This window comes from Coptis chinensis, chromosome 9 (assembly GCF_015680905.1).
Source record: "Coptis chinensis isolate HL-2020 chromosome 9, ASM1568090v1, whole genome shotgun sequence".
NCBI classification, from domain to species: domain Eukaryota; kingdom Viridiplantae; phylum Streptophyta; class Magnoliopsida; order Ranunculales; family Ranunculaceae; genus Coptis; species Coptis chinensis.
Window position 1 is genome coordinate 7,971,165 of NC_141464.1, and position 13,877 is coordinate 7,985,041.

The 13,877-nt window shown below is 37.8% G+C and overlaps 1 protein-coding gene and 1 pseudogene across 2 annotated transcripts; one reads left to right on the forward strand and one right to left on the reverse strand.

Moving 5' to 3' along the window:
* Positions 1-280: 280 nt before the first annotated feature.
* On the forward strand, positions 281-1,139 carry LOC147474655 (deoxyuridine 5'-triphosphate nucleotidohydrolase-like; annotated as a pseudogene). The gene is made up of 3 exons (XR_015208931.1): positions 281-462; positions 556-646; positions 728-1,139. The product of XR_015208931.1 is annotated as a deoxyuridine 5'-triphosphate nucleotidohydrolase-like (transcript).
* A 1,654-nt stretch (positions 1,140-2,793) lies between these two features.
* LOC147474656 (uncharacterized) lies at positions 2,794-9,312 on the reverse strand. The gene is made up of 4 exons (XM_086585148.1): positions 7,258-9,312; positions 6,931-7,176; positions 5,697-5,812; positions 2,794-2,878 (listed from the first exon to the last, which is right to left on the reverse strand). The coding sequence occupies exons 1-4, from the start codon at positions 9,310-9,312 to the stop codon at positions 2,794-2,796; spliced, it is 2,502 nt and encodes an 833-aa protein (XP_086441274.1).
* Positions 9,313-13,877: the final 4,565 nt, after the last annotated feature.

Below are 13,877 nucleotides of genomic sequence, written 5' to 3' on the forward strand. Positions count from 1 at the left end.
CATATTTCAGATCTGTGATATACCCAATATGTAGTGACACTTTAAAATGTATGTTGTCTATGATATACAATGGGTGGTTTTGTTGAGAAACTTGGGCTACAATTGCACTTGAAATTAGCCCATATGCATGAAAAGACTCAACTTATTATAATTTATGGTGGGAATTAAGGGCTCCAAAACAACTGAAAAATTAATGTCCAGATTTTTCTCTAATAAACCCAACTACTTTACCTTTTTTTCCACTTCACAAATCTTCTTCCATCACTCTTCAACCCTCAAAATGGTTCAAGAAAACAACAGCCTTGAAATCCAAGAACCCTCACCCAAGATTCAAAAACTCAATCAACAAAATGGAGGAAATTCTCATGTATTTGTCCGTTTCTTGAAACTTAAAAAACTTTCAGAAAATGCCATTTTGCCCTCTAGAGGTTCATCTCTTTCTGCTAGTTATGATCTTTCAAGGTAAATATAACAACACCTATTTACTCTATGTTCAGTATGTTGTTGCATTCTCTGTAGAAATTTTATTTTGCCCTTTTCATGTGTTTGATTCAGTGTTGTAGAGACTAAAGTTCCAGTAAGAGGAAAACTTTAGTACCAACTGATTTAAGCATCGCGATACCAGAAGGAACCTATGCTCGTATTGGTAATCATTTGTTTTATATACTTATTGTTATTGTTGATTGATTTGGTTTACTGAGGTGGGTTTTTTTGTTGGGTCTTGTAGCGCCGCAATCGGGTTTGGCGTGGAAGCATTCAATAAATGTTGGTGCTGGTGTGATTGATGCTGATTATAGAGGACCAGTGGGTGTGATATTGTTTAATCATTCTAATGTTGATTTTGAAGTGAAGGCTGATAATAAGATTGCTCAGATGATTTTGGAGAAAATTGTGACTCCTAAAGTTTTTGAGGTTGAGGATTTGGATTCTACTGTTAGAGGTGCAGGAGGGTTTGGTTCAATTGGTGTTTAAACGTTCCTAGTTAATATGTAGTTTCTATTGTTTAGGAGGTTTAGGTTTCATGAAATCTGTCTTCTGGAAATGGTTTTATTAGGTTTATAGGAAGATGTTTTAATTGGTGATTAAGACTTTCATATTGTGTGCTTTTTTCTTGATATGGTTTATTTGACTTTTTTTGGAATTTGCATCAGAAGATCAATTTTAAATCTTTCATGCTCTCGAACCACATTACACTAAGCTTTAGTAATGCTAATTTTTTTGCATGACCAAATATTGGATAATTCATCATGATGTAATAATTCCAAACAAATGAGTAATATCACTTGTGTGATTAATATTTTTTAAAGCTTGATTGACTTGTGTCCAGCGGACTATTGTGTGAAAAACACAATTATTATGTTTTACATTTCAAGAAAAAATGAAAAAGAAGAATAAATAGCAACCTGATTTTGATCAATAATCTAATGTATTAACACTCAGAATTTCTATAGTTAATCAATCACATTTATCAATCACACTTATCCTTGTGGAAATTGTGTACCCAACGAATTTTCTATTTTAGAATGACGTAAAGAATAACACAAAATGGTAAATGGTAATGATGCCAAATGTCAAGGGTCGTAGGAATGAAAGATTATGGGTTGGCACAGACCAACTCTTCAATTTCCACTTTTCTATTCAGGACACATGCATGCTGTGTCCAAACTTCAATGCCACTGCTTTTACCGCTCAACATCATAATGGTACTCCTCAGCCTCCTCGTCATAACGATCATATTTGCATTTAGACTTTTTTGGATATGAACACGGATTGTTCATACATAAAGAAAGTATGAACAATCAATGTTCATATCTGTTTTGGGTACGAACATTTATTGTTCATATCTATTTTGCTCACACACACTCACGCTGCTCCCAAAAGCAATTCTTGATCCTGATCTTTCGGATCAATTTCAGCACTCCCGAGCAATTATTTAGCAATATCAGGTTAACTTTGACAAGCAAAGCATCAGAGTATGAAAATCTGCACTCTATCACTATCTCTAAAGTTGGCATTGGCTCTCAAGTCAATCAGTCACCTCCTCAATCCCCATTAAGGCATTAAGATCACCTTAGCTTAACTCAGCTCACAAAGTTTTAATAAGTTCTTAACTAATTGCAAGTACTTGATATAAGGTTTAGCTTGACTACTCAATTGAAACTGATATGTGCTTACAAATATTTTTGAAAAGTTAGACTTGTACAATTTGTTCGGAATAAGAGTCGGTGAACTTGAGATATATATAAGGTAGTGGATATGTACCACTATGCATGCTGTTGTCTACCTCTGGCAACCTATCTTAATTTAATTAAAGTTGGATTAACCTAGATCTAATTCAAAGTGATAAGTATTTTCTTACACGGATGACAGAGCTTCAAATGTGGTGAAATAATAATAATAATAATAAGAGTAATTGAGACCGAACTGGACACCATTTCAGTAGACGTAAAAGTTTGTGTTGATTGTGGACCTCCATGCACACTCACTGCCTCACTGGTGTTTAGTTAGCCTAGCGTAGATAGAAGTATAGAACATGGTGGCTGTGATCTTACTATCGTAGTAAAATTTACTGGATAATTCTTCTCCCAACTTCCAGCTGAAATTGAGTGATTGTGTGGTATTTTAATAGGACCCATGAGCCATTTTGGCTTACAAATTTAGTAATTTTCGCAATCCAATTGACGTTTGACAACCTTAAAACGTATGCAATATGCAATGCAAGGATACTCTCCATCTTGATTCTTGAAAAATGTAGTTCAAATCAGCATTTTAACGGGAGCAGAAGATGGTTGTTCAAGGAGCAGAGGAAACAGATGGAGGAGTTGGGACCACAAGAAGTTGGTCAGCAACGAAAACCTGACAAAACCTTCTCCCTCTCCTGGATACATTCAATCAGTGTGAAATTAATATAATTGATTTTCTATCCTTCCCTTTATTTCAAATTCTCTAAACAATCGTAGGTAATTAAGGATAACTAATGAATGGCTTTATAGATTGTAAATGGAACAAGCAATATTTACAATGTTCTAATTACAATATTTATAGGTAAAATTACGAGTCTTTTGTATACGTCCCTCAAACCCGACCCATATTCGTATTCAGTATATTTTTGTTTTTTAGCTAAAGTCACCTCCTCATTTCGATCGTCGTTATTAGATCTCAACTCCTTGATGTGGTTTTAGAATTACTGATTTTGGGTTTGTGGAAATTTCAATCAGTAGGTACAAGTTCTACTACATGCCCGTGCCTACGGCCCACGAGACCTCGGCGCGCCTGCGGCGCTACCTTGAAAAATGAACAATCAATATTTATATATGTTTTGGGTATGAATATTTATTGTTCATATATGTTTTGGGTATGAACAATCAATGTTCATGTCTATTTTGGGTATGAACATTTATTGTTCATTTATGTTTTGGGTATGAACAATCAATGTTCATATTTGTTTTAGGTTCATATTTTTTTTGGGTATGAACACGGATTGTTCATACCTAAAGAAGGTATGAACAATCAATGTTCATATCTGTTTTGGGTGTGAACATTTATTGTTCATATCTGTTTTGTTCATAGGTAATGTTCATAATTTGGGGTATGAATAGTTATTGTTCATATCTGTTTTGGGTTCATGTTTTTATAGCCACAATCAATGTTCATAGCTGATGTTCAGTATGGGTAGGTATGAACAATCAATGTTCATACCTATTGTGGGTATGGATGAAAATAGAACCTGTCAAGTCTCACAGTTCAAACCAAAAACCAACTTCATTCTAGGCCTTTTTCACCATAAAAAAAATAATAAAAGATTCTAGTGCCTCTTCAAAGGAAACTAAGGCATGTGTGAATATGAATACTAATGAAGCTTTTCATCACGACAGCAGCAATCCACTGAAAATTTCCCAGACAAGGTAAATTGAACCATACAAAGTGACTTCTAACATCCAGCAACCAAAACCAAGCGGGACATCGGGATCATCATCATGAGAAATTCAAAATGTGGCTATAAAGAGATTGTAGCATTCACATGAAATTTCCGTCTCAATCACATTGATAGTACTAGTTGAAACTTGGAACCGGAGAACACACTATTCCCAAATCGAGAGTGAAGAATGCAATTAGTAACCTCTTCAACAACCCAACCAAGCCATCCAAGCACGAACCTCTAGCTGGTGGACATTAATCACTTATCTTGAGTTGTGGGTAGTCTTGATTATTTTTGTTGATGGAGACTTGAAATGATTTTGGACTGAAGTAATGGAATCATTGGCCTGTGAAAATTTCAGAAGTGTAAATAAGGAGGCAAGTATATGATGGTTCAAGGAAACAAACCAGTAGCTAAGCATGTATCCATCCACAAAAACAATGACGTACCTCGAACATAGATGAAGACGGTGAATCTGGGAGTGATGGACGAGAAGATGTCATCTCATGATCTAAAGCAGAAAGTGCTAGTTTTCACCCTGGACTAGTCATGGCAGTAGACATATTCCATGGGCAAAAATGTATGTGCTGCCTGATTGGATCAAACTCCATGCCTTGGCACGATTGCGCCCACTTTAGATCATTTACTGCAACTGCAAAAGAAGCATATTTGTCACCCCTTCCGTACCAGTCATTATGAACCAGGGAAAAAAAATAGAAAAAGAGAATAGAGAGAATTTTGCAATGGCTTCAGCAACAAAACAAATAACACTAAGTGCAATACCATTATGCCACATGTAAGTATAAAAGTCATCATGAAAAGATAGTCTATCAATTTAAAGCACTAAGGAGATTAACACACTCCTTAACCCGCCCATCCAGCAATATGAATATGACATCGAGCAAATTGACAAATAGCCAATAGCTCCTATATTGAATTTTTTTTATTAATTCTTTAAAATACCAAATGTGAATTAGCTTAAAATTTAAGAAAAGGAAATTCATTTTCAGCCTAAACAATATTTTCACTCTTACCATTATTAGTAGTTGCAAATAAATGTGTTGTATGGAAAACTACAAAACCCAAAATAAATAAGCAGATTTATGATGTACACAATATTTAAAAAATAATAATAATTAGGAAAAGAAAGTACTTAATTACATACTGAACCGAAAAAAGCAAGACTTCAGGGTATACAAAGTATAAAGCAAGACAATGGTAGAATAAAACGCTAGACAATATTAATAGCTAAAGTTTAATTCAATTCTTACCTGAGCGCCAGACGACAGAAGAAGAGAGGGAGGAATGTTATCCGTGGGGTGCTGAACAATTACGAAAGATAAAATAAATAAATAATAGACGTAATTGCAATGCAACAAACAATGTTGTACAGATAGTAAGCCATGAGGTGACTAAAGTAACACCTAGAAGCCATGAGGTGGCTAAAGAATCAGCCTATCTTGTGGGGGAATAGAAATACGTCTTTATTGACGGGTTTAGGGTTCAGGGTTTAGGGTCCACGTTAGATGTCATTTTGTTATGACATCTAACGTGAAAATAAACTCACATGTAAGCGCTGTAATGCAGTGTTAAATAATATTATTTATGTTAAGTTCTTCAATTCAATTATATGGCCACTTTGTCCTATTTTCTAAATCAAGCTTCCAGACATTGTTTACTACAATGGTATACCTTATTACGCATGTCATAGACATAAGCTTCCAAAACATTCTTTTTGTCTTTGGTTTGTTCCATAATTTGATCCTGCTACACCAACCTAAGCTCTTTATCATGAGCTTCTAAGACTTGGGCTTTTGTCATTCCACTATATACAGTCTCGTGAACAGGTACCTCGATCCTCCTAGAGTGCTTGCTCTTCCTCATTTCATCAGCCTGCACATGGTAATTACAGAGCACTGAAGTTCCAAGATGTAACCAGTTTGATTCAGGCCAGAGCATTTTGAACTTGACAAACAATAATATTAAGAATTAAGGGTATACAAAGTTTAAAGCAAGACAACGGTAGAATAAAACGCTGGACAATATTAATAGTGAAAGTTCAATTAAATTCTTACCGAAAGCAAACGATTAGAAGAGACGGAGGAATGTTATCCCGTTGAATTTGAACAATTATGAAAGATAAAATAAATAAATAATAGACGTAATTGCAATGCAAGAAAACAATGTTGTACATATAGTAACCCATGAGGTAACTAAAGTAACACCTAGAAGCCATGAGGTGTCTGAAGAATCAGCCTATCTTGTGGGGGAATATAAATACGTCTTTATTGACGGGTGCATTGGGCGCTTGCCCTTATCCACATTTGGTTGGTTGGATTGCTTTAATACATAAGAAGGAAAAAAGAATTAATAATAAAGTGAGTGCAAATAGATCGACTTGTTGAATAAGTAAATGTAAACAACCATGAAAATAAAATAAAACTAATAATAAGGAAAAGAAACTACGTATGCACTGACCTGACAAATGCTTAAAGCAAGACTTCAGGGTATACGACATTTGTAGTAAGCTTTTCAGCGTTTGGAGGTAGAAGAATACTTATGCGGGCTGCAGAAGTGCACCTAGATAATGCCACATATAACTGGCCATGGCTGAAAACTTCAGTTCGAAGATCGATTCCCACAAACTTCACGAATTGTCCTTGTCATTTATTTATAGTCATGGAATAAGCCAAACGGATAGGAAATTGTCTTCTTGTCATATTGAAAGGAAAATCTGAAGAGGATGGTGACAAAGAGATCCTTGGAATAAATACACGGTTACCTGATTTTTCACCTGTAAGAATTCTGGCCCAGATAACGTGTGGTTGACATTGCAACACCATCAAGCGAGTCCCGTTGAATAACCCATCTCTGGGGGCAATATTGCGTAGCAACATTATTGGACAACCCTCTTTTAGATTGAGTCGAAATGGTGGCAGACCCATGGGATCAAGTGAGTTTAGGTACTCATTTGGATACTAATTAATATTTCTAGGATTATTTGCATCTGCCTCATCCAACTTGTCAGCAGCCAGAAAAGTCCTAGTTTCTCCTGGGAACATACGTAAAGATGCTGCATTAATGGCATTGACATCATCATTCCTCGCATAAAGAATTGTCCGCTCAGTTAAATAGTCAGGGGTGACAGTAGAAGTATCATCCAAATTAGGATAAGTAGCAGAAATCAGGTCCTGAAGATGTGTGCAATGATGGATCGTTGAGGGTAGCTCAATAACCGCTTCAGGATCGTTTCCAACCTGATGACATAAAATGTGAAATAGAATATTATGAGAATTCTAATAGAGGAATATTATAAATTAGGACATGAATGTTCGTACCTTTGTTAAGAACTCTGCAAAAAGTAAATTCTCATAAGTGCCACGCTCTAATCGCATGTTCTGTACCAGGGTGAGAACATTGACGTGATTCCAAAGAAAAGAGCATCGCAAGGAAGCACGAACAATTTGCTCTCGGGACCCTCTGGGTATAACTGGCAGGCATTGGCGGAAGTCACCACAAAGAACAACAGTGATTCCCCCGAATGGGTTGTCATTATCTCGAATATCACGTAGTGTGCGATCAACAGCTTCCAAACAGAACTTGTTTTGCATTGGGACCTCATCCCATATGATTAGGTTAGCTTGTCTGAATAAATCAGCTTGTGGTGAACACTTACTGAACCCACATACAGAGTTATCCATAATATCTAATGGGATGCAAAAGGTTGAGTGAGCAGTCCAACCACCTGCCAATAGTAAAGAAGCTATTTCGGATGAAGCCACCATAATAGCAATGTGTCCTTGAGTACGACACGTAGCAGCAATGGTGTTGTAAACAAAAGTTTTTCCTGTGCCGGCTGCTCCATTCAAGAAAAGTAGTCGTCCGCTGTTGTGAGCTACTGAATCTGTCACTTCACTATATGCAAAGTGTTGCTCAGCATTTAAGTGCATGGCATTGGCATGTGCCTCTTCATTGTGTGGGTCAAACTGAAATTGCCTTTGCTCCCATATAAGTCTGTTCCCAACAACCAAGCTCCAATTTCTAATTGGGAGCGGCATTGTAGGAAAATGAGCAAGAGTTCGACCACCTGACTCGTAGAGAATATCATTTAGGAGAAATAAGCCATAATCTTGTACCTGGTCATCTGTAGGATGAGGAATGAAGAACATGGTTTGAAGCTTGTATGGGAGGTCATCACAAATGCTTTCGCAAAATTCATTCCATAAGGCTTCAGGTTGCACCGGATTGCACTCCGTGAGAATAGTACAGAAAAGTCGACGAAGTTGATACCCAGTTTGCATGATTGCAGCCTCTTGTAAACATTGCACCCATTCGCTGTCGTCTTCAAGAAGTCCACGCATAACACACACTTCTTTGAAAGTACAAAGCGGAGGACCATTTCCAATTCTCTTTAGATCATCAAAGGACTGCAGACCTTTTACAACAGTTAGAAGTAACCATAAAATAAAACCGCTCACCGAGTTAGGACTTGCAAAGTACGATACGCCAATAGCAGGTGCTTGAGTCCTTTTTGTCCATCTATGCCACCTTTTACTCCAAACATAATGTTCTGGAAATTCTTGATATGTAAGCCCTCGTGCATCAGGATCTGAAGCACACCGCTCAAAAAATGCAGTTAGAATTGACTTTTGTTGCTGAGCCCTTAAGAGAATAGTATCCGTTGATTCATTAGGATTGTAAACTACTCGGTGCATTCTAGGGAGATGAAGTGCCAATCTCACAACAACCGGCTTCTCTTGGTGAAGAGAAAACCCGAACAACCTCCAAACCGCTTCAGGTGGCCCGATATATCGTGCATTTAAATATTGTTGTATCTCATCCAAGTCATTGAACACCACTGTTGTCCTGTCGTGTCCTTTAAATATGTACTTGTGAATGTATTTAACATAACGTATCCCGGCACAAACTTCGACATTAATATGGCAATCGAACATCTTAGAAAGATAAGGATTGTATGGAACAACATCTCTATTATCAACTTCATGCCCTCTAACATTATATTTCTTGCCAGTGTCACGACGACGGTAGATAGGATATCCAGTATTATCCATGGTCGTAACATTTTCGAAAGCACGGGGATATTGACTTTTGCAACGCCTATTTACCATACATGGACAACTTGGATTTTTTAAGCCACATGGCCCATGAACCGCCATACATTTGATAACAGTGTGAAACAATTCAGGTTCAGTATCTGGATCAGGAAATTCAGCACAAACAATGCGGTCAACCTGAGCAGGCACACGAATCTTGTCTTGATGTCGAAGATATATAAGGGCATGCATATGTGGTAGACCGCGTTTCTGAAATTCAATTGTGTAAACATGTGCAACAGCAATACCAAGCACACCCTTGTCTCTGATCTCTCTCATTAAGGCTCTTCGCTTTAGTTAAAACACACGGGCTACCACTTCCCGTCGATCAGTAGCAGTTTCGTTCTTCTGCAAGGCCTTAATAACTTCCTCCCAATGTGGGTTCGCAGTCATGGTGAGGAATATATCTGGATGGTTGTTGAACCGAGTTATAGCCATTGAGTCTTGGAATATCTCAAACATATGCCTTGGACTGCCGACGTATGATGCTGGTAGAACTACTCTCCTTCCAACTTGATCTGGATTTAAGGTTTCTGCTGGGACATCAGTGAGATTTTGATATAATTTAGCACGAAGTACATCTTGCCTAAATCTGTAGTACCGTAATCTGTTCTATTCAGTGGCAGCCCATGCATCAACTAAGAATTCCTGAAACAGTTTTTTCCCTCGCAGAATAGAAGAATATTCGTTGGGGCGCTGAAACAGCAGATAAGAATAGAAGTCCATCTGTGTGAGGCGGTCAGCAGTGGTGGTTGAAGTTGAGGGGTCCGAACGCCTCAGATCTGGTGACCACCCAAGCTCTCCACGAGGAAACATTAACACATAGTGCAAAGGTAAGTATGCTAGATGACATTCACTGATATGAACAAATTCATTTCCCCCTTTAAGATAAAGCACAATGTCTCGCATACTGTCCTGCTCACTGCCATCTCCGGGTAAAATAACCGCAATTTCATCAGCTGATGGCATGTAGCAGCATCTGTCAGTGGCTGCACTGTAATGTAAATAAGCATGGATGTTGAGATTTTCATCATTCCCAACAGAAGCCGATCTAAGAACCTCATATGCATGTAGGAAAGTGTCAGAGAAATGGTTATATTGGAGCATAGTTTCATGCAGGATTCTAAGAACATCTACATCCAGATTAGGATTCCGAAGCTGCCGAATATCCAATGCTGCACTTGGATCATAAATATAAAGTTGAGAGTATGTTGCCTATCTGCCTGGACCGGGAATAAGAGCTCATGTTCGGTGTCGTAGTTTTCCATGTATAGTGAAAGGTCGTGGACCTCGACCAACAAAGACACGTTCATCAGCACCTAGACTTGTAAATGCAAACGCCTGATTGTATTGTCTTATGTACTTTCGAAAAGACTTTGACTTGCGATCATCTCCCTCGTACAAAGCTTTGAGGGCAGCAGACAATGTTTGCAATGGAGGCATTTGTATTTTTCCTTGCAAACAGCAAGTCCCAAACCGAGGATTTGCTAGGGACGACTACTCAACCGTTCGTCTTTCCAATGTAGTGCATGGCAGAAAGGACACTGAACATTCATTTCCCCTAAAGAGTGACGTCCTTGTTCAATTGGACGGTTAAGAACATTAGAAGGAAGTACATCATCTTCATCGTCTGTCATGTCATCATTTCCATCATATTGTTGTTGTCTACATAATAGAGAATGTGTCAGCAAAGTAGATGAAGGTTAACGCGTCAGCAAATTAGACGAAAATGCAAATAATGATCAATGTTTCGATAAGAACAGGCGTATACCCTGCATTTTGGTGATGCGATGTTGAAGGACCATTTGATGTTGTTGGATGTGGTATCGCAGGAAGAAATTATGAGGTTGAAGACTTCGGGGGCATACACTGTAGAGAATACATGTAAGAGTTGACTATAAAAGTCAAGATCATACAGGTAACAAATAATTGCCTATTTAAATACCTTGCATTTTGATGACCCATTACAGAATCAGTCTGAGCACGTGATGGGAGGACATCTGTAAATAGCCTTACAGGATTAAGATGTCCCACAACTCGTTGAAGAGATTCAGAGGAAGTGAGTAGCTCGAATCCAGGAATAGGTGTAATAGGGCTATGGTGAGTTGGGCATCTCACAGCTTGAGGAGGAGTACGTAGATTTGGAGGAATGATATTTTGTGAGGACCCGGGCAGTCGCTGGAAACCGGGTAAGACTGGTGCGGCAGATTGTGCGAACAAACAACGCGAGTTATTGTTTTGTTTAAGGTTTTTTTCTCGTTCCCTTCTAGCACGTTGTGCCATCATTCTTTTTGTTAATATCTATAGCAAAGGAAACAATATGAAAATCTATATAATAATAGTTATAAATGTGTTGGAGTAGTGACAACAATTTGAAATTTCAAAAATAAAATCAATAAAAAAAACAAGACATAAAGTAAGAGTTCTATAGTAATAATACAGTTTGGTGGAGAAATAATTGTAGACGATGGTAGAATAAAACACATTGACAATATTAATAATATGGGAAGTTCAATTCGAAGCTGACCTGAGCACCAGACGACGGCTGAAGAGAGGGAGGAATGTCAGCCGTTGGGCGCTGAACAAATAAACAAATAAATAATAGACTTAATTACAATCACGAGGTGACTGAAGCAAGACCTGGAAGGCACGAGGTGGCTAAAGATTCAACCTATCTTGAGGGGGAATGTAAATACGTCTTTTTTGGTTTGAAGGTTCCTCAGACGGGTGCATTGGGCGCTTGCCCTTATCCACATTTGGTCGGTTGGGTTGCTTAATAAAGATAAATCAGAAAAGATTAAGTTAATACTAAGAAATATAGAAGAAGGAAATTTTTTTTAATAAGTAGGAGCAACGGACATCACACAAGTACGAAGGGTAGTAAAATTCATAACGAAATAATAGAAAAGTGTGAGAAGTTGAAGTAGTACCCGAAAGGCAGGTGGTGGTTGAAGGGTCAACCTATCTTGGGCTGGATCAGAATTATGGTAACAAATAATTGCCTATTTAAATACCTTGTATTTTGATGACCCATTACAGAATCAGTCTGAGCACGTGATGGGAGGACATCTGTAAATAGCCTTACAGGATTAAGATGTCCCACAACTCGTTGAAGAGATTCAGAGGAAGTGAGTAGCTCAAATCCAGGAATAGGTGTAATAGGGCTATGGTGAGTTCGGCGTCTCACAGCTTTAGGAGGAGTACGTAGATTTGGAGGAATGATATTTTGTGAGGACCCGGGCAGGCGCTGGAAACCGGGTAAGACTGGTGCGATAGATTGTGCGAACAAACAACGTGAGTTATTGTTTTGTTTAAGGTTTTTTTCTCGTTCCCTTCTAGCACGTTGTGCCATCATTCTTTTTGTTAATATCTATAGCAAAGGAAACAATATGAAAATCTATATAATAATAGTTATAAATGTGTTGGAGTAGTGACAACAATTTGAAATTTCAAAAATAAAATCGATAAAAAAAACAAGACAGAAAGTAAGAGTTCTATAGTAATAATACAGTTTGGTGGAGAAATAATTGTAGACGATGGTAGAATTAAACACATCGACAATATTAATAATATGGGAAGTTCAATTAAAAGCTGACCTGAGCACCAGACGACGGCTGAAGAGAGGGAGGAATGTCAGCCGTTGGGCGCTGAACAATTAAGAAATATAAAATAAACAAATAAATAATAGACTTAATTGCAATCACGAGGTGACTGAAGTAAGACCTAGAAGGCACGAGGTGGCTGAAGATTCAACCTATCTTGAGGGGGAATGTAAATACGTCTTTTTTGGTTTGAAGGTTCCTCAGACGGGTGCATTGGGCGCTTGCCCTTATCCACATTTGGTCGGTTGGGTTGCTTAATAAAGATAAATCAGAAAAGATTAAGTTAATACTAAGCAATATAGAAGAAGGAAAAAAAATTTAATAAGTAGGAGCAACGGACATCACACACAAGTACGAAGGGTAGTAAAATTCATAACAAAATAATAGAAAAGTGTGAGAAGTTGAAGTAGTACCGAAAGCAGGTGGTGGTTGAAGGGTCAACCTATCTTGAAATTTTGGATCAGAATTATGGTTTTCATGGTTGGAGGATCCCGCGCGTGGATTCATGGGGCGCTTGCCCCTGTCCGCCATTTGGGAGGCTGTGAAGAAGAAGGCATGAACGTAGAACGAATGAATATGTCTAGCTTACATCACATAATTCAAATTAAGGTACACAATCAGAGAAGCATTCTTACAAGTACTTGGATGTAAGAGTGAAGTCCCAGTATACTCGTGGAACTACGGAAGCGAGTTCCAAATATCTTGCTACACGCTCAATCCACTCCTGAACTACGTAGAAGCACATGACAATGGCACGAAATTCAGTCAGAAGAAGAAAATCAGAAAAGTTTCTCAGACATCCATAGAGCATAATGAGTTGGTGAACTGTTCCATATGAAGAAAGTGTAAGTCACTCCAGTAAGAATTAAGTTACAAAGTTGCACAAAACTGTCAAGTTACCGTGAATAATAAAAAGTATTGCAGGTTTCTTTAAGGATTTGCATTTGGTAGGTTTTAATACAAAAAAAAAGTATGTTGTATCAAAGTAGGCCCTGCTTGCTTCCACTATTGCGACACAACAATAGACACCACATTAACATGGTAAAGATTCAACACTAACAACACTAACAAGTAAAATTTCCGAATTTTCTCACGTGTGACCAAACACAACAATATTACATTTTCTTGGGTAAATATCATGAGAAGATTAAGGCCCAAAATAAGCTGAAATGAAGGTACTGGGTTGAGAAGAAGAAATGAGAAAAAATAGGCTCAAACGTAGTGCAATAAAACTCTTGGTGG

Coding starts and splice junctions, on each gene's coding strand:
- LOC147474656 (XM_086585148.1), bottom strand. CDS start 9,312: ATGAGAGAGATCAGAGACAAGGGTGTGCTTGGTATTGCTGTTGCACAT. Junction 5,813..6,930: donor CTGCTGACAAGTTGGATGAG/GCAGATGCAAAT, acceptor TACCATGTGCAG/GCTGATGAAATGAGGAAGAG. Junction 2,879..5,696: donor GCTCATGATAAAGAGCTTAG/GTTGGTGTAGCA, acceptor GAATGTATCCAG/GAGAGGGAGAAGGTTTTGTC.